Below are 25,377 nucleotides of genomic sequence, written 5' to 3'. Positions count from 1 at the left end.
CCATCACTTAATTGATATTGTTGCTATCCTGTCTGTTTACATGCTTCAGTGGCTGTCTGAATCTCTCGTTTCTTCATTTTCAGGCAGCTTTCAGTGATAAGGTTTTGTGTAACCACCAACTCATTGCAGACATGGTTCTTTTCTGTTATGGATTCCAGGAGAGCCAGTAACAACTGCCTCACAAGGCTGCACCGGTTGTTGTGGTATAGGGAGTAACCACCAAGGGGACTGCAAGGGAACTGGCGGTGATGAGGTCACCTTAGCTGGGGGCAGGTGTCTCCAGGCTGTAGATGAGTGCTAGACAGTAGGCTACCAAAACGACATCCTGCTAGTCAATGCCTGGCTTTGGTGGACTATCTAGATACATGTCCAGTACATCCTCAGATGACAGCACGTGTCTAGCTGTGGGGACTGTTGCAGTGTGAGACATCACCATTGTGTGCAACATCCAAGACATCAGGGTGTCTACACTGTGGGAATATTTTCTGGTTGCAATGATGATAGTGTTTTACCTCCCTGCAGCTCTCAGTAGCTACTGATACTTATTTTAGTAACCCTGGAGTTTCAAGATCATCATTTGTGTCAAAGTCTCCACCAGAGATGATGCCACTCCACAGCAGTAGAGCTTTGATGTTGATAGACTCCATGTCACTGTGGGGCTCTATATAAGCAACGATAGAAAGAACTCATCCACATATAATACGTAAGGAAGCTACTCATAGGTCGATAGGAACGTTCACGAAAGTGTTTAAAATATGAAGCAAATTCGTCAAGAACATTGTCTAGACTCCATGTCACTGTGGGGCTCTATATAAGCAACGATAGAAAGAACTCATCCACGAAAGTTCTCACTGTCAATGCCTGCGGGTTTCAGGACATAGAAATCTGCATCCAAATAATTCAGATTTAGGTTTTCTGTGATTTCTCTAAATCATCCCGGGCAAATGCTGTGGTAGTTCCTTTGAAACAGCACAGTCAATTTCCTTGCCCGCCCTTGGAACAATCCGAGCTTGTGCTCTGTCTCTAATGACCTCAGTGTCTACAGGATGTTAAACGCTCATCTTTGTTGTTTTCTTTACACACAGGGTTGTGTGAAGTTGTGTTGGAAAGACATGCAAATGTACATGTATAGGGTAGTCACCTCCTGCTGTGATAGCATTCGTAGTATGCTACTTGCAGATTTATGCTCACGTTTTGGTATGTCTCTGTGATGTGGCACACGAATTTCCTCCTGTTGCAGGAATTGCCAAAATTCACTGCCTTTGCTTCTTATTCTGTTTGCATTCCAGTTGCTCACATTTAGTCCTATTAGTCTAACAGCCTTGGTGGGCAGGTGTGGTGGATTTATAGCCGCTATCAGATGCAGGGTAGGTCTGATTGAGTTTAGTCAGAATGTTGGTTTTGGCCTTCCCCACAACAGCAAGGCTGTCCGGATGGCTGTCTGTGTTTTGTGCTGCACCAGTCCACTCAGCACAATGGGCGATGGTGGCAGCCTGAGCAGTGACATGCTTACATGAGCACCACAGGAAACTGGCTGCTGTACTGGTCATGTGATAGGAAGGCAGCAAATGCTGTGGGGGGAGTGTGTATTGGCTTGGCGAGGGACAGCTGGCTGGTCAGTGTACTCCGTGGTTTAGGGTGCTAGGTCTCAATGCTTCTGGAGAGGTAAAACATATATATTTCTGTCCTGTGGATTTGAATTCAAGTGACCTGCACTGGGAGCTACAAACAGTAGTTTTGCCATGGAGTGCAGCCTCAAAACTCACTTCAGCACCTTCCTCAGTCATGGCCCCACCAGCAGATTTTGGACACTGCTGGAGCAAAGGTGGTACATTTGAAGTACTAGGGCCACCCCACCAATGAAACTGGGCACGCAACTGCAGGCCAGTGACCAACAGCAAGACGGAAAGGATGTATAAGACAACACACAATGGAAGATGAACCAGTCATCAGGACTGAAAATGGCCAATTGACTGAATACCAGAGAACCATTTAAAAACAAAATATATGTTTTTATGTTAATATACATACATCAAATATTGGTTGGGCTTTGGTAAGTGATAAACTTTATTCTTTTCATTATTTTTTTTTTTGGGAAGTGTCAGCGAGGGAACATTTTGAACAGGACTGAAATGACATGGAGGTGACAGAAGTCATGGGGTTCAATATTCTCAGATCCACAGTGTCAAGAGTGTGGCAGGATTGCCAGATTTCAGGCATTACCTCTCAACCAAGGACAATACAGCAGCAGACAGCCTTACTTAACAACCAAGAGCAATGACATTTGCATAGAGTTGTCAGCACTAACAAACAAGCAACACTGTGTGAAATAACAACCGAAATCAATGTGGGATGTACAAATTATCATATCCGTTAGGACAGTGCACCAGAATTTGACATTAATGGGCTATGGACAGATGAGTCCCTGTTTCAGTTGGTAAGAGCTGATTGAAGGGTTTGAATAAGGTGCAGACCCCATGAAGCCATGGACCCAAGTTGTCAGCAGGGCACTATGCAAGCTGGTGGTGGTTCCATAATGGTGTAGGCTGTGTACCTGGAGTGGACTGGGTCCTCTGGTCCAACTGAATTGATCACTGACTGGCAATGGTTATGTTCAGCAAATCTGAAGACCACCTGGAGCCATTCTTGGACTTCATGTTCACAGACAATGATGTCATGTCACAGGGCCATAATTGTTCGCAACTGGTTTGAAGAACATTATGGACAATTTGAAGGAATGATATAGCCATCCAAATCATCCAACATGAATCCCATAGAACATCTGTAGGAAAAAATTGAAAGATCATTTAGTGCACAATGTCCAGCACTGGCAACACTTTCGCTATAATGGACAGATGTACAGGGAGCATGGCTCAATATTTCTGTGGTGGACTTCCAGCGACTTGAGCCCATGCCATGTTGAGTTACTGCACTACTTGTATACCCTGACATTATGACCACATACTAATTTTCACCCTGTATAATAGTGAATAAACTGTGAGACATAATGGTGGATCTCCAATTAGTGATAGGCAAGCCTGAGTTACGATGGGTGTGGCCCAGTGAGAGCTCAATAGATGTCCATGTTGATGGTCAGAGACCCTAAGCATGTGAGCCAGTACTGATAAAGAGTGTGCTGCACAAGTGTATCACATGTCCCACAAGTTTGTCACCCAAGATTGCGCATGAGAGCTGCTGCTGGATGCTGCCAGAGAATGCTGCTATTTCCGTATCCTATCTGTATAAAGACACAATAACTTAACCACTATAGGCAGTATTCAGTAGCCAAAAACACCGTTCGACACAGAAAAATATTCAAATTGTGTAACATTTACTTCGGACATTAAATACTTTCACAGAAAAATATGTCACAACTGTAATCTTGATATTGTTCAGTGGCCTGCTTCACAATAGCAAATGGTATGTAAAAAGTTTAATTAATACAAAAAATTAAAACATTTATTTGACATAACTGGAATTATAATTATGTAATTGATTTTGGAGTGAATTAACAAATCACAACAGGAAATTATATAATACTGAAGAGAACAATAATATTATACAATGTATCTATAAAAAAACTGGGTGATGGCCATTTCATAGGATTAATCAGACTTTAAGTCTTAGATATGATTAATTTAAATATTCAGCAAGAATTATTGTAGTTAGGAACAAATGGCAATTATCAATAGGAAGAGCAGGAAAAATGCTTTGGAGATGAATGGCTCATGCTACATTTTAATGATATTTTTTAAATTAATTAAACCATAGTAATTTAACAATAAGATGAAAATAATAAACGATTGCTGAAACCAAACAGCAAATGCAAACACTGCACTGCTAGGTATTAGTAGACATGCCTTTGAAAGTGGCACACTGTGGCACCAACAGTTTTAGTATAGATTATAAGGCGTAGATTTTACCTTCATTTTTTCTGTATTTAGACGCGGAAAGTACGAGATTTGGAGACAGACTGGGCATACTGGTACATTGGGACTGGGTGTGCAGAGTGAGAGACTGTGTGTGAACAAGGCGTTACCTGAGTAGGATTCACATATTACATGAGTCAGTAAGTTGAGTGGAAGTTACAAATACAAATTCTGGGCAGCTGGAATATCACAGTGCAGAATTTTATACAAGTAAGTGCAGATGCACAAGTTTCAGACGTACTAGTAAAAATCAGTCTGCCATGACAAAGTCTGAATTATTCCTGTGGCGCATCACATTGGACTTAGTAGAACTTTCGTGCCGTGGCTCCAAACTTTGGTAATTTAAATTAAACACTCAAAACTGGAGTATACAGGTTAGTTGGTGACAGGCTTCAGCTTATTTTACAGCACTTAAATATGTAGAGTTATTTGGCGAAAGACTGTAGCTTATATCTTTATTTTATTTGCTGCCATTTATGAATGTCCTGCCACCTTGTTACTATATTTTCACAATATGAAATTGTACACATACAGAATGTGAAACTCACTTGACAGTTCTTATTTTTAAAGTAGTTTAACAACATTGCAGCTATAAATACTTACAACTTAAAAGTAATCAAGTAACAGAAAATCCTAAAATTAACAGTTTATTTACAGAAGATATCAACTTATGACAAAGAAGAGAGATTATGGTGTATTATAACTTTACGACATATTATAAATTCAGAAAAATTTTCTTGAAGCTTAAGAAGGAGAAATAGGAGACAATAGGAAAGTACATAGATCTGTATTAGGGATCCCACCACCTAGCTATTGCGAGTGTGACAGTTCAGCAAATCATTAGGCCTGTCACATTTAAGTTAGTGCTCAAAATATAACTTGAATATTAATTTGATAAATTTGTGTGTACAGACATATATTTGTGTTACTCTTATATTACATTTGTTAAAGGTCATATGAGCTTTACACAGGGCATAAACAGTGTATTATCTGTGCACCTCTGACTTCCTTATTTCTCCTGTTGTGTGGATGATGTTTGTATTGCCTGTAAGGCAAAACTTAATCTAAGTTTAATAACACATTATATCATTTTCATTACATGTATTACTAGGCTGAATACACCATTATATATTATTGCAGATAATACAAAAGATATTCCTACATATATCAAAATATTTTATTACAGTAGATCCATTTCTGTGCTCCTTAAATTTGTCTTAATTTACAGCTACGTCTATGTATTAAACTCACTGCCTGTACCTGAGTATGTTTCTATGTTTGCGTCTGTGTCATACTGTTCCTGTGTTTGTCCTTATTTGTGTATGCAATTGTTCTTGTTAGTACACTTAATGTAAGGTTATAGATGACACACACACACACACACACACACACACACACACGCACACACACACAAATGCAACTCACAATTGTGGGTTCAGCTGCCAGAGACTGCAGTCGTGTGTGTGTGTGTTTGTTTTGGCTGAAAGTTTATATTGCAGCAGTCTTTTTGTTGTACCTATCTGTAACTTAGCATCTCTGCTAAATGGTGAGTAGCAACTATACTTTTTATAATAGTGTCCTGGATTTTCCGTTGTTTGATTCATGTAAGGTTATCAGTTATGTCATTCAGTATGCACCAATCATCCTGCTGTAGTAGAATTTCTCCTATGTTGTCGTACTAAGCTCGGGGTATGACTGTCACAGTGAAAAGTGATGTATTCCAGAGCTCCTAGCTCTCACAAGTGCACGTGGGTGTTCGGCCAAGACCAAACTGATGGAGGTGTTCTGGGTAAAACCATGGGTCGTGAGGAAATGGACCATGCCACATAAAGTATTTATATGTTTTAGCCTCATTCATTCCGTGATGTTTGGGAAAAAAAGTGTAGACATGATGCCCCTTTTCTGTCAAATACCATTCTCTATGCCAAGTCCAACTGCTGCTGTTCTTTCATGGGTGTTAATGTCACTGAGGCGCACACTCACCATGTATTGTCTCTCCACTGATGATGTGCCGAAGACAACCGACATCCTGAGCAGAACACTTCTTTAGCCATATCTCAGAATTATTTTGTGTGTAGCATGCTGTAGTCGCTGCAAAGCATACTATGGATTCAAATAGTACAGAACGATGTGTGTGTATTGTCTTTATGGGCTGTCTATATTTTGTAGTATTTAGTCTTGCTAATTTATTCATTATTTTCATTGCTTTGTTCATCTTTCAGTGAAGTCCAGTTTGTCGTCAATGTGTAAACCTAGGTACCTTGATACCCTTTTGCTTTGCAAGGTTGTGTTATTTAGGTTGAAGCTGAGGATTCTTTTAAGTTTGCCTTTCACTTATAAGTGCACCATTTTATTAGCCGCAACAGTTAGTTTATTGTTGTTACACCATTCATTGGAGTTTATGAGGAGTTGCGTAGTATTTTGTTATCAGTGTCTTCTTGAGTTTGCCAATACTATTATGAGCAAATCATCAGTGTATGCTACTACTATCACTGGCTCAATCACAACATCTCAGAATATGAGTCCACATATGGACCCCTGTGGGCATTCATTGGTGCTTTTCTTGACCACCCTTCAGTGGTCTGCTCGTCATTCTACAACTCTGTAGCTATGATATAAAGCTGTTGGTATTTGAATTTGTCTTAACTTTGTGAACAGTGCAGGTCAGCAAAGGTTGTCAAAAGTGCCAGATATATCAGTTAATATTGACATCACATATTTGTCCTGTGTGCTCCGGGTTCCCTATTCACTGCACTGTCAATAGTCTTGTGTAGCCTGAACACATACTGATGTGGAAGAGGCCATGAAGCTGTCTGTAAGACTGTAGTCTGTTACACAGTAACCTTTCTTGGACCTTGTGTAGTACATTCTGTAGACAGATTAGTCTGTATAATTTTGGGTCTGTTGAGTCCTTGTCCTGTCATTTTTTGATAATCACTGCATTAGCCATCTTCCAATAGATGGGTATTCTCCCTTTCTGTAAAGGGTTGTTAAGTAAGTGCATCAGGTAGGGGACAATCAGTGGTGCAGCAGTTTTAACAGTTTCTGAGTGGGCTCCATCTGGGACCGGAGATTTTTCTGTTCATTTTAGTTTCCTAATTGCCAGCACAATCACTCATGAGCGAAAGTAGTAGTGATTCCACCATTTATGTAGTTAATGTCCATTTGTTTGTGTGGGTCTTCGTCTGATAGTAGCTTGTTTAGCAGGTACTCTGCTGAGCACCTCCAGTCATACGTCATTCTTTTGAAGGGCTCTCACCATATGTTATTCTAGAAGCTGGTCCTAAGAAAATTGTCCCAATGGTCCTGCCTAGTTTTTTGTAATTTGTGTTTGTATTACTTAGTTGGGTTTCAAAGTATTGTTGCAGTCTGACTTCGTTATCTTGTGTTGTCTTCACTCATTGGTAGTATTATCTTTTGTCCTGCGAGTCCTTCCTTAGTTTTGTTGAAAATGTTGACCACAGTATTATATGCTTCTGTCACTGATTTGTGGAATTGCAGGAATCTAAGCTTTCTGTAGTAGCTCAGTTAATGCGTGTGCTCCACAATCAATACTTCCTCAGATGGTGTCCAACTGAAATTATTCTATAGTATTTTTTTGTATCTGCCAGTTTGCCTTGCTCAGCAGCAGTCATGGGTGGTGTTAAGCGAGTGTGTTTGTGTTTATGTGTGTACAGTGTGTATTATTATTATTGCACTGTAATCGCTGTGTGTTGCTCTGTCATGTACTTGACAATCAATGATATGTGTTACAGCTGTTCCATTTGCTAATCAAATGTCTATATTATTGATGCCTCCGGCATTTTCGTGGTATGTTGGGGCCCATTGTGTCTTATTGAGCACAAAAAGGCTGCACTCATTTATGATGTCCATTATTAATGGTCCTTTGGCATCTGTCCTATCAGCACGCCAGAGTGCTGAGTGTGTGTTTACGTTTATGAGGATGAGCAGTCTTTTGCCCCTGGAGGAAGCTGCTATTTCCCTAACTGAGTTTGCGAAGGGGTCTGTGTCATGAGTACTGTACATATAATATGAATATCCAGGATTCTCTTCCCAGTGAAGTCTCTGCTGTTACGAAGAGTTCAGTAAGTAGTTGTGTTAATTTTGTCATGTCATATGTTGTGTTGGGAGACCAGACATTTTACCGTCACATGTGCAGGGTTCCTATAAACAACCGAAATCCACCTGTACATCATCCATGGTTGGTTGATTTGTGAGGGTTGAGGGGACCAGACTACAAAGACCATCAGTCCACACCATCCATCAACTTGCTTAATTCTGTACTAACCATTTTATTCTTCACACAATTCAGTTGTGCAATTTTCACAGAGGATATCTTGTTCATGCAAAGATTTTGGGTTCAGTTTCTTTAGGATCAAAGTAAACACACCCATGTGCTCCTACAAGGTTCTTGTAGACATTATTTAGGTCCAAACCCTGTCCCCTCCGCGTGCATGGTACCCCAGGAGTCTACGGAGTTCTCATTTGTCAGCTGTGAAATTTTCTGTTTGTAGGACAAGGCAATCAGTCTGTTCCAATGGTGCCAACATATTTTATTCCCTTCTGGGTAATTTAGTCATGTTGCTAAGCATAGGATAGTTTGAAATACATCTCTATTTTCGAGCGTGCCAAAGTGTACTTTCTCCTCAAGATCCCTGTACTCTATTGTTCTTCTGTTGTGTTCCCATTTACTGCTCAAATCTTGTGATGTGTTGGTTTGCTCCTGTCTGTTCGTCATGGTTGCTTCTGTGGTAGTTGTGCTTGCCTTTGTTATTTGTACTCTACTGTTTGTATCTTATAATAGGTCAAATTTGTTGTCTGTGTTTGCTATTGGTGTATCCGTAGTAATTTTGTTTATCTTTGTTGCTTGTTGATGGGTATGCCGTATATGAGGTTTTGGTTTGTCTGATATGTGTATGTTTTTAATATGTTATTTGTCTTTTGTAGTTTCTGTCTTTGTGATGGTACATTCCTGTTTCTACTGTTGTGGTCTCAAACTCTTGTCTGTTTGAGTCATGGGTACTTCCACCACAAACAAATCGTACTGGTGTTATGTACTATTTACACTCTATGGTGTCATATTTGGTTTGGTTATCGATGATTTCTTTGTGTGCTTGTCTTTGTTGTTGTGTTTGGTTGTTTTGAAACTTCTTGTGCTGTCAGTTGTTTTGGTGATTGATATGCTTTGATTGATATGTTTAAAAGATGTCAGAAGCAGGGATTTTGAACTCGAGCACAGATGTGTGTCATCACTCTCACAGATAACCAAGTGCCAAACAATTTAGAGCCACACGCTGTTCCAGCAACTTTGGTGCTGTAAAGAAATACTGTACAAAAATGACCTGACTGTAAGATGACCTTGAATATAAGATGATCCCCTTTTTTGATGAGGCTTGTTGAGAATTTTTTATTTTTAACATAGTCTGATTAACCAAAATTACAAATTGCTTCAATGTATAAAGCATCTGCCTACAAATGTTAACACTATACCTACTGCAAACTTATATCATTTATTGATTGCCTATAATGCAAGGAGGGGGAAATTGTCTATATTAATTTTTATATTCCATTTTTTGCTTACTACCAGCACAAGTAGTACTTGGTACTACTATTTTTTATCATGATCACTATCACTTGTATCATCTTTATTTCTAAGCCTACTGACTGTTTCTTCTAACCTGGCACTCCTACCATATTAGGCATCCTCTAAGCCGTCTATAGCATTTGATATGCAGCACTTTTTGGATCCTTTCATAATAGATTCAGTTGAGGTTGTGCCTCAGGTAGTAAGGCTTCTGTTAAGCAAAGAGTCTGGTATTCTGTGCCAAACAACCTTCAAACAATCTAGTATCAGGTCATTTATCAGTCATCCTTTTTCTTGGCATCCAAAGATTGGCCCTGCAGGAAATTGATCTTTTGGTTGGTTGGTTGATTTGGAGGAAGAGACCAAACATTGAGGTCATCAGTCTCATCCGATTAGGGAAGGATGAAGAAGGAAGTTGGCCGTTCCCTTTCAGAGGAATCATCCCGGCATTTGCCTGAAGTGATTTAGAGAAATCACGGAAAACCTAAATCAGGATGGCCGGACGCAGGATTGAACCGTTGTCCTCCAGAATGCGAGTCCAGTGTGCTAACCACTGTGCCACCTCACTTGGTGATCTTTTGGTATAGTTTCCCTGTGAAGTGTCACAAGTGAGAGGAGCACCCCCAGCATTACTGTTATTTGGGCCATTTCATTGCCAGAACTTCTCACACAAACATTATTAACTCCCTTCAAGTCAACAGTAACAGTTGATGGCATATCAAAATAAAAAGGCATCTGATCGGCATTGCCAACATGGCTTAGCAAATAGTCATGCTGTTATCACTGATTATACAACACTGATGCACACACAGTTTTTAGTCCAATGCTGTGGGAAATCAATGAGCTAGTATTGTTACGTGTTGATTGTGAGCCCTGACCTCTTCATCATTCTCACACAACAGCCAGTGCCTGCTTTGAATTCTGCAACACAACCAGTTGGAAAACTCCTCTTTCCAGCACATTCATTTGGATAATTTCTCGAGAAGTCTTCGTTGCACTTCTCTCACACATACTGAGCAACCTGCTACTCCAATTCATGAAACCTTTCCTACTTTGGTTCCCTGAAAGTTTGTCATTCTGAATCATTACTATTCCTCATGGCACAACAGCGTGCCTTGTCTTATCCTCTTCAAAAAATCCTCTCCATTCTGCTCTCTACAGTGTGGTTCTCCGCCATCCTCTGACTCAGAGATTTTATACCTTCTTCCACATTGTTTTTCAACTGCTTCTGTGGTCTTCCTCTGTCTTCTTCCACTTGTCCTCAATTTAAAAACCTTTTTTATTTTTCTTCCAGTATCCAGTCTGGGGATGAGACCAAGGCAGGGTTATTCTCTTATTTCTTATTAATCTTACAATTTTAACTCCTTGTATATGTCATGGTCCAACTCAGCATTCACCGTAGAACTCCAGAAGCCACTGTTGTCTTGAACTGCCCTATAAATCTTATGCAGAACTCCTTGTTCAAATAACCTGAGCTGCTTCTCATTGGTACTTGTTAATCTTCATGTTTCACAGCCATAGGTTGCAACTGGCCTGATCATGACCCTACATATTTGCAATATCAGCTGTCTATTTAATAACCTGTAAGCCAGTAATTTTCTTAAACATGTGGAAGCACCTGTTACTGCTTAGGATGAGAAGTATTATTCCAGTTGACATGGAATTTGTCTTGCTAATATTACACTGCAGAAGTCAAACATCAGCAGATGTTCAAAGTTGAGGCCTGCTGTTAATAGTTTATCAAAGTGATTATTTTCCTTCCTGGTGAGATTCATGTACTTATTCTTCATTTCACTGATATCAAGGCATCTTTGTTGTATGGCTTCTTTTAGATCACATATCATTCTCTCTAACGAAACTCTTCTTCTACTATAAATGCAACATCATCCGCATATGCACACATCTGAATTGACTTTGTGCCTAATAACCAGATGTTTAAGTGTTCCATATGACTGCTTCAAGAGTCAGATTGAAAAACAAACATTGTAAAGAGGACATCCCCTTGTCTGACTATTGTACTAATGTTAAACTAATTAGTTCTCCACCCATTCACACTGCAGTCTTGGAACCAGCAAAGTTAGTTGAGTGAGTGAAATATACTTAAATGGTATACCAAGCAGTATCAAATCATCTAGCAGTTCTGCCTGGTCAAGAATATCAAAGGCCTGGTTGGAAGTCTGCATAGAGGTTATAAAGCTAAGTATTACACTCATATGCCTTTTCATGTATTTGCCTCCACACAAATGTCTTTTGTTGACCTGTTAGGCCAAAAACCACACTGATATTCTTCCAGAATCTGTTTTGCTGCTGTAGAAAATAGCAGGGAGAATTTTTTAGGTTTCATTCAGTAGTGTAATTCCTTGATGATTCAAACAAGTCTTGTCTCTTTTCTTACGTATTGGTTGAATTACATATAAGGTCCTCTCTCCCAAGATTCTTTCTTGTTTCCAAATCAACTTAATAAGTTTGTGCCTTCACTTGTGGCAACCAGTACCCACATTTTTTAACAGTTCTGCAGCTGTTCCATCAGATCCTGGCACTTCGTAATTTTTCAGATTGTGGGCTTTCTTCCACATTTCCTATACTGTTGGCTCTTCTATTGTAGATCTGCAGTGTAATGGAGTAGCTGCTCACTCCTTATAGCATTGACTTCCACAATTCGCTTGAAGTACGCTCTCCGCCTTGGCAGGACATCTTGTTTATTTGTTAGCAAATTTTCCTTTTTATCTTTACATGCTGTTTTTTTGAATCTATATTCTTGAGTTCCTTCTTTAATTTTCTTATAAACTTTTCTGCTTTCATTCCTTTGGTAGAGATCTTCCAGCTCATCTTTCTCCTTATGGCTTCTCTTTTTTTACTCCTACACATCCTTGCTGTCTACTTGTATTTTCATTATATAATGCCCGGGTTTGACCTTGTATTTCATTATAAGCATTAAGTTTTGCTTATGTTTTCTATTCCATTGACTATGTTTGTCATCATATAACTCTTCATTTCTAAGTCTCTCTGTTTCCCCCAATATTTCATGAACTGTTGTCAAAACACCATTTTTAATAGTGTTTAATTTTTTGTCTTTATAGACTGCATCATCTTCGGTCTCAATCGGATCTGATATTCCTGAGTAGACCTGCCTTTCCGTTGTTCTACATTCTATTTTTCTTACTCTGGTACTATTTCCTTTGGTAGCAATAGCAAGTATCTGCCTCGCTATGTAAATGTCACAATCAGAATTAGCTCTTCCGAAAGTCTGCACGTTTTCATATTAGATGCCTACTTCTTTTAAACCAATATATAGTCTATTTGGTTCGGTTAATTTGCTCCCGGTGTGTTACAGGTCCATTTGTGCGTATGTGCGTATATGGGGAACTTGTACTTCCTGCTTTTAACTGGTTTGTGACAGCAATCTGGTCAATCCTCATACTGTTATAACTGGTTTCATAGTGCCCACTTCCTTACTAAACACACTTCTGAAAGCCTCTTCCTTGTCCATTTTAGTATTATAGTCACCTGGGATCATTCTGGAGCCATATACAGGTATTTTATTACAAACTTTCTGTAGCTAATCATAGAAGTCATCTACCACATCTTCTACATCTACATGACTACTCTGGAATTCACATTTAAGTGCTTGGCAGAGGGTTCATCAAACCACAATCATACTATCTCTCTACCATTCCACTCCCGAACAGCGCGCGGGAAAAACGAACACCTAAACCTTTCTGTTCGAGCACTGATTTCTCTTATTTTATTTTGATGATCATTCCTACCTATGTAGGTTGGACTCAACAAAATATTTTCGCATTCGGGAGAGAAAGTTGGTGACTGAAATTTCGTAAATAGATCTCGCTGCGACGAAAAACGTCTTTGCTTTAATGACTTCCATCCCAACTCGCGTATCATATCTGCCACACTCTCTCCCCTATTACGTGATAATACAAAACGAGCTACCCTTTTTTGCACCCTTTCGATGTCCTCCGTCAATCCCACCATCCCACACCGCACAGCAATATTCTAACAGAGGACAAACGAGTGTAGTGTAAGCTGTCTCTTTAGTGGACTTGCTGCATCTTCTAAGTGTCCTGCCAATGAAACGCAACCTTTGGCTCCCCTTCCCCACAATATTATCTATGTGGTCTTTCCAACTGAAGTTGTTCGTAATTTTAACACCCAGGTACTTAGTTGAATTGACGGCCTTGAGAGTTGTACTATTTATCAAGTAATCGAATTCCAACAGATTTCTTTTGGAACTCATGTGGAGAACCTCACACTTTTCGTTATTTAGCGTCAACTGCCACCTGCCACACCATACAGCAATCTTTTCTAAATCGCTTTGCAACTGATACTGGTCTTCGGATGATCTTACTAGACGGTAAATTACAGCATCATCTGTGAACAACCTAAGAGAACTGCTCAGATTGACACCCAGGTCATTTACATAGATCAGGAACAGCAGAGGTCCCAGGACGCTTCCCTGGGAAACACCTGATATCACTTCCGTTTTACTCGATGATTTGCCGTCTATTACTATGAACTGCGACCTTCCTGACAGGAAATAACGATGGATTACTCCTACTACCCTTCTTAAACACTGGTGCGACCTGCACAATTTTCCAATCTGTAGGTACAGATCTATCGATGAGCGAGCGGTTGTATATGATTGCTAAATAGGGAGCTATTGTATCAGCGTAATCTGAAAGAAACCTAATCGGTACACAATCTGGACCTGAAGACTTGCCTGTATCAAGTGATTTAAGTTGATTCACAACCCCTAAGGTATCTACTTCTAAGAAACTCATGGTAGCAGCTGTTCGTGTTTCAAATTCTGGAATATTCCATTTGTCTTCCCTGGTGAAGGAATTTCGGAAAACTGCGTTCAATAACTCCGCTTTAGCGGCACAGTCGTCGGTAACAGTACCATCGGCACTGCGCAGTGAAGGTATTGACTGTATCTTGCCGCTTGTGTACTTTACATACGACCAGAATTTCTTGGGATTTTCTACCAAATTTTGAGACAATGTTTCATTGTGGAACCTATTAAAGGCATCTCGCATTGAAGTCTGTGCCAAATTTCGCGCGTCTGTAAATTTTAGCCAATCTTCAAGATTTCGCGTTCTTCTGAACTTCGCATGCTTTTTCCGTTGCCTCTGCAACAGCGTTTGGACCTGTTTTGTGTACCATGGAGGATCAGTTCCATCTCTTACCAATTTATGAAGTATGAATCTCTCAATTGCTCTTGCTACTATATCTTTGAATTTGAGCCACATCTCGTCTACATTTGCATAGTCAGTTCGGAAGGAATGGAGATTGTCTCTTAGGAAGGCTTCTAGTGACACTTTATCCGCTTTTTTAAATAAAATTATTTTGCGTTTGTTTGGAAGAAACGGTATTGAGCCTAGCTACAACGACCTTGTGATCACTAATCCCTGTATCAGTCATGATGCTCTCTATCAGCTCTGGATTGTTTGTGGCTAAGAGGTCAAGTGTGTTTTCGCAACCATTTACAATTCGCGTGGGTTCGTGGACTAACTGCTCGAAATAATTTTCAGAGGAAGCATTTAGGACAATCTCAGAAGATGTTTTCTGCCTACCACCGGTTTTGAACAAGTATTTTTGCCAACATATCGAGGGAAGGTTGAAGCCCCCACCAACTATAACCGTATGAGTGGGGTATTTATTTGTTACGAGACTCAAATTTTCTCTGAACTGTTCAGCAACTATATCGTGGGAGTCTGGGGGTCGGTAGAAGGACCCAATTATTAACTTAGTTCGGCTGTTAAGTATAACCTCCACCCATACCAATTCGCATTGAGTATCTACTTCGACTTCACTACCAGATAAACCACTACTGACAAACACAAACACTCCACCACCAATTCTGCCTAATCTATCTTTCCTGAACACCGTCTGAGACTTCGTAAAAATTTCTGCAGATACTTATTTCAGGCTTTAGCCAGCTTTCTGTGCCGATAACGATTTCAGCTTCTGCGCTTTCTATTAGCGCTTGAAGCTCAGGGACTTTCCCAGCACAACTACAACAATTTACAACTACAATTCCGACTGTTCCTTGATCCAAGCACGTCCTGTATTTGCCATGCACCCTTTGAGATTGCAGCCCACCCCGTACTTTCCCAAGGCCTTCTAACCTAAAAAACCGCCCAGTCCACGCCACACAGCCTCCGCTACCCGTGTAGCCGCCAGCTGAGTGTAGTGAACTCCTGACCTATTCAGCAGAACCCGAAACCCCACCACCCTATGGCGCAAGTCAAGGAATCTGCAGCCAACTAGGTCACAAAACCGTCTGCGCCTCTGATTCAGACCCTCCACCCGGCTCTGCACCAAAGGTCAGCAGTCGGTTCTGTCAGCGATGCTGCAGATGGTGAGCTTTGCCTTCATCTCGTAAGTAAGACCGGCCGCCTTCACCAAATCAGATAGCCGCTGGAATCCAGAGAGAATTTCCTCAGATCCAAATCGACACACGTCATTAGTGCCGACATGTGCCAATACCTGCAGCTGGCTGCACCCTGTGCTCTTCATGGCGTACGGAAGGACCCTTTCCACATCAGGAATGACTCCACCCGGAATGCATACAGAGTGCACACTGGATTTCGTCCCCTCCTTAGCCGTCATATCTCTAAGGGGCCCCATTACGTGCTTAACATTGGAGTTCCCAACTACCAATAAGCCCACCCTCTGCGACTGCCCAGACCTTGAAGGCTGAGAATCATCCTCTGAAACAGGGCAGGCATCTGCATCTGGCTCAGCCAGAGACAGTACCCGAAACCTGTTTGTCAGACGCACCGGGGAGGCTTTCTGATCAGCCTCTGGGGACGTCTTTCGCTGCCTGCCATGCCTTGGAACGACCTCCCAATCAACCACAGGCGAGGGCTCAGCCCCACTGCGGGCAGCAACCGGGACAACTACAGTGACAGACCGATCTGGGGACAGACGGGACGAGGTTGACATCCCTGTGATACCCAAGTCCGGCTCCCCACAGTGGTGCCCATTGGCAACAGCCTCAAGCTGCGCAACCGAAGTCAGTGCCGCCTGCAGCTGTGAGCGAAGGGTTGCCAACTCAGCCGTCATCCGAACACAGCAATCGCAGTCCCTGTCCATTCTAATCGATGTTGAACAACAGTTACTGAAACACGAGTCTGTGCCTAGGTAACGCAAGGGAAACACGCAAAGAATGTACGAACTAACCTGTACAAATGCCTAACGACTGCGCTACAATCTGCCTGAATTTACGATTACAGTAACTAAAACTCGAAATTACACCTCCTATACGAAACTCACACGCAATGTAAGCAAGAATCTACGAAGTAAACACAGAAAAGAAGCTATATACTTATCTTTCTACGCTGTCGATGTGCACCAACTGGGAGCTCAGGCCACACTGGTCTCTGAGAGACTACTAATTGTTCATGAATGTGACACTGTGAAACTTGTCTTCAATATGCTGAGTACATATTCCTTCATTACGTGGAATGAAAGCAATAATAGTTCCACACATGTCTTTGGAGAGTATAAAACCAACTCCCTACTCTCCTTGTCTTTCATTTTATCCTGATTAACAGAGGAAGAATTTCTTATCACATATCTTACCATTACCAGTCCCATCTTTCTAATTCCATACCTGTAAGTCTGTAAATGTCTGTATAAGTGCAATACTTTATTTTTGTTATTCTCAAATTGTAATACTAAGACATGTGCAATATCCTCATACGAGAGTTCTACAGACAAATGAAACTACTACTACTATTACTACTACTACTACTACTTCTACTTCCTGGAGTGCAACAAATCTCATTTCATCCCTCAGCTTCTCTTCAGCAATACTGTTCGTAGTTTCTAACCACAGTAGTGCATTCATGTTCCATCTTCTGAATGAATCTGAACTACTGCAAATGAATGTACTTGCAGAAACAATCAACTCTGTAATCACCCTATAAAATGTTGTATTAGTATTCGATATGATATAAGCACCAGTATATCCATATTCCTGTCCCTTGGCACATTCATCTTTGTGGGGACAGTCTGGCATTCACTGTTAAATTAATATTGATGGTAGGTTTTTTACAGGGCAGGGGTATCAACCCTCTACTCAGTTCTCAACATGGAGAACCAGGCTTCATTCTGAGATTAGTTCCCCAAAGGGAGTTGAAGACCTAGTCTACACAGCCATCCCCCACCACAATGCTATGGTGGGGACACATTTTGTCTTTTTTGGACGAGGTCCTCCTTTTGAAGTAGGAGCACACACACAGTCACTCAAACACAACTCACACACACATGGCGACTGTCTCAGACACTGAGGCCCGACTGCACCTGATGTGAGCAGCAATCTAACTGGGGTAAGTAGTGGGAGTAAGGAAAGATTGTAGGTTGGGGAGGTTGAAGTACAGCAGGGTAGCGGTGGGGAAAGTGCTAGTGTTGGCTGTGAGAGTGTGCAGGAATGTCATGGGGGCAGGATGGGGCTGCTGCTGCTGCTGTTGCTAGGTGCACATTGGAGAGCTGTGCTGGCAGGGTGCGGGAGGTGGAGGAGGAAAGGAAGAGGAGTGAAAGAGGAAATGACTATGTAAGTGTGTTGGCAGGATAGAAGGCATGAGTAGTACTGAAGTGAGAACAGGGAAGGGATAAGTAGTAGCAGAACAGGGACTAGTGAAGGTTAAGGACAGATAGATCATAGGAACAAACGATCTGTTGTAAGGAGAGTTACCATCCATTCAGAAAATCTAGAATGCACAGGCTGTGCAGCAATCGTTAAAGTGAAGAGCATTGTGTTGGGTGGCGTGTTCAGCAACTAGATGGTCCAGCTGACTCTTGGTGCAGTTTGGCGCTGGCCATTCATTTGGAGAGACAGCTTGTTAAATTCCAGAATGAATTTTCACTCGGCAGTGAAGTGTGTGCTGAAATGAAACTTCCTGGCCAGGAGATTTGCCTTTTGTGGACAACTGCTCTACCAACTGAGCTGCCTCAGCATCACTCACAACCTGTCTTCACAGCTTTGCTTCTGCCATCTCATACCTTCCAAACTTAACAAAAGCTCTCCTGTGTAGCTTGCATGACTAGCACTCCTGCAAGAAAGCATATTGCAAATACAAGGCTTAGGCACAGCCTAGGGGATTGTTTCCAGAATGAATTTTCACTAAGTGTGTGGGCTGTTATGAAACTTCCTGGTAAATTAAAACTGTGTACTGGACATCTGTGGAGTTTGGAAGGTAGAAGGTGAGGTACTAGTGGAAGTAAAGCCATGAGGACAGGTTGTGGGTCTTGCATTGGTAGCTCAGTTGGTAAAACACGTGCGTGCAAAAAGCAAAGGTTGTGGTTTCAGGTCCCAATCTACCAGCAAGTTTCAGCTTGTTAGCTGTCATGCTCATGTAGTAAGTGGCACAGTGATTGCAGCTTAATTTGTAGATCACATGGTTGCTTTCACAGGGAGACGTCTTTGACGAGGTATGAGATGTCAGTGACATGACTTGTGTAGGTTGTAGTGGGAGTATGTATGGTCTCAGATCTATGTCTATTACACTGATATGAGCCATTAAGCACAGGGTTGGGAGCACGGGTGGAGGAGGGACAAGATGAGAGGTTTTGTTTAAAAATTGTTATGCTCCATTTTATAAGTGAGGGGTTTGATAAAGAGATAATTTTAAAAAATAGGCATTTGTAATTTAATTAGAAAAAAGTAAAAGCATCTTGTGAACCAATAAATACAAATAGTGAATACATTTCAAGTATGCAATCTTGTGGTAACAGTTGTGTAAAAACAGCACTTGCATACATTCAGTTCACTGAATTGTAAACCATTTCAACAAGTTCTTGTTTCTTCTTTGTTGAAATTCCTCTGACACCTTCAGATTGCAGGTACTCCTTTAGCTGGTTTACTGTCAGTTTCTCTATCTGAAATAAGATTAGCATGGACAGCTCAAAGAACAATGCAATGGAATATGAGGATTGTTCAAAAAGTAAGTTGCCTTTTCAAATTGTGCGGGCAATGTACATTTGATTATTGATCTTTTTTGGTTATGTTGGTACACTTGTCCCAAACATATGCCCACAGTTTCAAGTGTTTATTTATTTATTTATTTATCTCTTGTTCTGGTGATCCATGTTGTGACACTATCACAGGATATGGAACGTGTTAATTTTACAAGCTTTTGGCCAGAATTTATGGTAATACATAAAACAAAACAAAAACAGTAAACAGTAACTTAGGTCCCACTACAAAAATACATTTTAGAGAGAGATAAAGATTACAAAATAATAAGTGTTACAGAGAAATAAATATTTCAAAATATATGTTTACAATAAAAATATTCGGTATTACAAATACAAATTTGGGCATACATTTGCAATTTACAATACAAGAGATGTTAAACACTGTAGTTCAGGAACTCTCCTAATGTATAAAATGATCCTTGCAATAGCAACTGCCTTAAGGTTTTTTTAAACAAGAGATCATCATCTAGCGTACTTCATTTGTTTTTGACAGATAGAAAGGTTAGACATACTTTAGTGTGCTCAGTGATTTTCGATTATTATAAAAAAAAAAAAATAAAATAAAAAAAATGGAGCAAAGAATTTGCATCAAATTTTGTGGGAAAAGTGGAATCAAATGCTCTAAAACACTTGAAATTTTGACAATGGTATATGGTGAGTCTCCTCAAAGTAATATATATATATATATATATATATATATATATATATATATATATATATATATATATATATATATATATATATATACTCCTGGAAATTGAAATAAGAACACCGTGAATTCATTGTCCCAGGAAGGGGAAACTTTATTGACACATTCCTGGGGTCAGATACATCACATGATCACACTGACAGAACCACAGGCACATAGACACAGGCAACAGAGCATGCACAATGTCGGCACTAGTACAGTGTATATCCACCTTTCGCAGCAATGCAGGCTGCTATTCTCCCATGGAGACAATCGTAGAGATGCTGGATGTAGTCCTGTGGAACGGCTTGCCATGCCATTTCCACCTGGCGCCTCAGTTGGACCAGCGTTCGTGCTGGACGTGCAGACCGCGTGAGACGACGCTTCATCCAGTCCCACACATGCTCAATGGGGGACAGATCCGGAGATCTTGCTGGCCAGGGTAGTTGACTTACACCTTCTAGAGCACGTTGGGTGGCACGGGATAATGCAGACGTGCATTGTCCTGTTGGAACAGCAAGTTCCCTTGCCGGTCTAGGAATGGTAGAACGATGGGTTCGATGACGGTTTGATGTACCGTGCACTATTCAGTGTCCCCTCGACGATCACCAGTGGTGTACGGCCAGTGTAGGAGATCGCTCCCCACACCATGATGCCGGGTGCTGGCCCTGTGTGCCTCGGTCGTATGCAGTCCTGATTGTGGCGCTCACCTGCACGGCGCCAAACACGCATACGACCATCATTGGCACCAAGGCAGAAGCGACTCTCATCTCTGAAGACGACACGTCTCCATTCGTCCCTCCATTCACGCCTGTCGCGACACCACTGGAGGCGGGCTGCACGATGTTGGGGCGTGAGCGGAAGACGGCCTAACGGTGTGCGGGACCGTAGCCCAGCTTCATGGAGACGGTTGCGAATGGTCCTCGCCGATACCCCAGGAGCAACAGTGTCCCTAATTTGCTGGGAAGTGGCGGTGCGGTTCCCTACGGCACTGCGTAGGATCCTATGGTCTTGGCGTGCATCCGTGCGTCGCTGCGGTCCGGTCCCGGGTCGACGGGCACGTGCACCTACTGGCGACAACATCGATGTACTGTGGAGACCTCACGCCCCACGTGTTGAGCAAGTCGGCGGTACGTCCACCCGGCCTCCCGCAAGCCCACTATACGCCCTCGCGCAAAGTCCGTCAACTGCACATACGGTTCACGTCCACGCTGTCGCGGCATGCTACCAGTGTTAAAGACTGCGATGGAGCTCCGTATGCCACGGCAAACTGGCTGACACTGACGGCGGCGGTGCACAAATGCTGCGCAGCTAGCGCCATTCGACGGCCAACACCGCGGTTCCTGGTGTGTCCGCTGTGCCGTGCGTGTGATCATTGCTTGTACAGCCCTCTCGCAGTGTCCGGAGCAAGTATGGTGGGTCTGACACACCGGTGTCAATGTGTTCTTTTTTCCATTTCCAGGAGTGTAAAAAGAAAGATGATGAGACTTACCAAACAAAAGCGCTGGCAGGTCGATAGACACACAAACAAACACAAATATACACACAAAATTCAAGCTTTCGCAACAAACTGTTGCCTCATCAGGAAAGAGGGAAGGAGAGGGAAAGACGAAAGGATGTGGGTTTTAAGGGAGAGGGTAAGGAGTCATTCCAATCCCGGGAGCGGAAAGACTTACCTTAGGGGGAAAAAAGGACAGGTATACACTCGCACTCACACACATATCCATCCACACATACAGACACAAGCAGACATATTTGGTCTTTAAATATGTCTGCTTGTGTCTGTATGTGTGGATGGATATGTGTGTGTGTGCGAGTGTATACCTGTCCTTTTTTCCCCCTAAGGTAAGTCTTTCCGCTCCCGGGATTGGAATGACTCCTTACCCTCTCCCTTAAAACCCACATCCTTTCGTCTTTCCCTCTCCTTCCCTCTTTCCTGATGAGGCAACAGTTTGTTGCGAAAGCTTGAATTTTGTGTGTATATTTGTGTTTGTTTGTGTGTCTATCGACCTGCCAGCGCTTTTGTTTGGTAAGTCTCATCATCTTTCTTTTTAGATATATTTTTTCCACGTGGAATGTTTCCCTCTGTATATATATATATATATATATATATATATATATATATATATATATATATATATATATATATATATATATATATATATATATAACAGAGGGAAACATTCCACGTGGAAAAAATATATCTAAAAAGAAAGATGATGAGACTTACCAAACAAAAGCGCTGGCAGGTCGATAGACACACAAACAAACACAAATATACACACAAAATTCAAGCTTTCGCAACAAACTGTTGCCTCATCAGGAAAGAGGGAAGGAGAGGGAAAGACGAAAGGATGTGGGTTTTAAGGGAGAGGGTAAGGAGTCATTCCAATCCCGGGAGCGGAAAGACTTACCTTAGGGGGAAAAAAGGACAGGTATACACTCGCACACACACACATATCCATCCACACATACAGACACAAGCAGACATATTTCTGCTTGTGTCTGTATGTGTGGATGGATATGTGTGTGTGTGCGAGTGTATACCTGTCCTTTTTTCCCCCTAAGGTAAGTCTTTCCGCTCCCGGGATTGGAATGACTCCTTACCCTCTCCCTTAAAACCTACATCCTTTCGTCTTTCCCTCTCCTTCCCTCTTTCCTGATGAGGCAACAGTTTGTTGCGAAAGCTTGAATTTTGTGTGTATATTTGTGTTTGTTTGTGTGTCTATCGACCTGCCAGCGCTTATATATATATATATATATATATATATATATATATATATATATATATATATATATATATATATATATAAAAGAGGTACAAGCTCTTCCAATATGGCCGAGAAGATTCCAATGATGAACCTCGCTCTGGATGCCCCAGCACATCAACAACAGATGATAACATTGAAGCTGTGAAGAAAATTGTTTTGGAAAATCGTCAAATTATCATAGGAGAAATTGCTGAGGATGTTGGCATGTCAGTCGGCTCGTATCATGCAATTTTTTCGGATGTTTTGGGGATGAGAGATGTCTCAGTGAAGTTTGTTCCAAAACTTGTCAATTTTGATCAGAAGGACCATCACCTAAGCATAGTTCAGGGCTCTTGAATGATGTCAATCATGAACCTGATTTACTCAAAAGGGTCATAACAGGTGACAAAACATAGGTTTAAGGTTGAGATGTTGAAACCAAAGCCCAGTCATCCCAATGGAAGCATCCCGGAAAGCCAAGACCGAAAAAAGCACGCCAAGTTTGACCTAATTTCAAAGTTTTGCTCCAGTGCATCATGAATTTTTGCCTCAAGGTTGTACGGTCAATGAGGAGCATTACGTAAACATTATGCGCTGTTTGCGGAAAGCAATATGCAGAAAACGTTCAGAATTGTGGAAAAATAATTCATGGCTTTTGCATCACAACAATGCACCTACTCATTCATTGTTGATTGTGAGAAATTTTTTGGCCAAAAACAAGATGACAATCATGCCTCAGCCACAATGTTCACCACATTTAGCCCCCTGTGACTTTTCCCTGTTCCCAAAACTGAAGAGACATATGAAAGGATGAAGATTTTCAACAATTGAGAAAATAAAAAACTGCATCATTGGTAGTACTCAATGCTGTACCAGAAAGTGCTGTGAGGACTGGAAGAAGCATTGGCACAAGCGTATTGTATCTGGGGGGGATTACTTTGTAGGGGACAACATGAATATTGATGAATAAATATTTTTTCATAAAAATATAAAGTCACCTTACTTTATGAGCACACCCCATATACGCAAGAAGCAGTGCTTCATAAGTAAACATAAATTACAATTACTCCATTCTCTGCCAAAGAAATTAAGAAGGTAATTAATTCCTTCAATACAAAAAACAACTCTCACAGAGTTGAAAATATCTGCAACACTAAAATTATGTTTTTTACATACATGCAATGTTTTCATTCGTGCAACACATCACTATCAGAGGAAATATTTCCTGATACACTGAAATATTCAGTACATTTATAATAAAGGAAGTATTACGGATATTAACAATTACCAACTAGTCTCACTGCTTACTTTCTTCTTGACAGTTCTGGAAAAAATGATGTATCCAAGACTCATACTTTGCCTCAACTTGTCTTTTGAAAGGCAGTTTGGATTTCAAAAGGGTACTTCCACAGAATACGCTATTTTTTCAATTAACAAATCAGATAACACAAAATTTTAATGACGAAATATTGCCAACTTGTCAAAAGAATTCTTAGTATGGGGTTCTAGAAACGGTCAAAAATTACGGTATCAGAGACCTTGCTGGCAACTGATTTTCATCCTTTCTGATCAAAAGCAAGCAGAATGTTACATTGAGAAACATGGAGAGTGTCCACAGTAAAAAGCACTTCAGAATTGTGACTAATCACTACAAGTGTACCACAGGGCTCTACATTGAATCATCTTTGCTGATGATTCAAGTATAATTAAGCCTACTGGAGTTAAACTAACATTTTCTTCAACATTAATAACTGGTTCTCTGCAAGTGGCCGGACACTGCACAAGGCCTGCACAAGGCCTAACTATGCCATTAAAAATAATGCATGAGGATAAATCAGTAAACAAGACAGAAAATTCCAAATTCTTAGGTGTTTATATTGATAAGAAACTGAACTGTAAGTTGCAATTCTTATCTCTGCAAATAATGTGAGATTTTAGTGATGAAAATGTAAAAAAAGTAGATTTATTTGTCCTATTTTCATTCTCTAGTGTCTTATGGCATCGTGTTCAGAGGTAACTGAGGGAAAAAATGGTGTTTAAGAGAAGTGTGCAAAGATAATGTATGGTGTCTGTTTTAGAATCCCTTGTAGACAGCTCTTTAAACAACTGAGGACACTTACAGACTCAAAGCACATTTATTCACTTATAAAGTTTGTTGCCAACAATCACAGTTCGAAAACAAAAGCAACATTCATGTGTGTAATATCAGAATGAGAAGTGAATTACACACTGAAATCATATCTGCTTGACAACTCCTCCTATTCCACAGAAGAATTCCTGAATGTGTAGTGTGTGTGTGTGTGTGTGTGTGTGTGTGTGTGTGTGTGTGTGTGTGTGTAGTTTTGAGAGAGGAGAGAGGGAGAGAGTAACTTACAAGGGAATGGTCTAGCCCAATATGTTGAAACCTACCCTGAAATTTTTCACACA

General features: G+C 41.0%; 1 protein-coding gene across 1 annotated transcript in view; it reads right to left on the bottom strand.

Moving 5' to 3' along the window:
- Positions 1-19,166: 19,166 nt before the first annotated feature.
- The window catches only part of LOC126253253 (ATP-dependent DNA helicase 2 subunit 1), a 130,026-nt gene continuing 123,815 nt past the window's right edge, over positions 19,167-25,377 (bottom strand). Inside the window, exon 12 of the mRNA XM_049954457.1 lies at positions 19,167-19,413. Coding sequence (XP_049810414.1) covers positions 19,297-19,413 — 117 coding nt within the window. The 3' untranslated portion in view covers positions 19,167-19,296. The remainder of the gene's footprint in view (positions 19,414-25,377) is intronic.

The sequence above is a fragment of the Schistocerca nitens genome, chromosome 4 (genome assembly GCF_023898315.1).
Source record: "Schistocerca nitens isolate TAMUIC-IGC-003100 chromosome 4, iqSchNite1.1, whole genome shotgun sequence".
Classification (NCBI taxonomy): domain Eukaryota; kingdom Metazoa; phylum Arthropoda; class Insecta; order Orthoptera; family Acrididae; genus Schistocerca; species Schistocerca nitens.
This window is presented reverse-complemented; position numbering and strand designations above follow the sequence as displayed.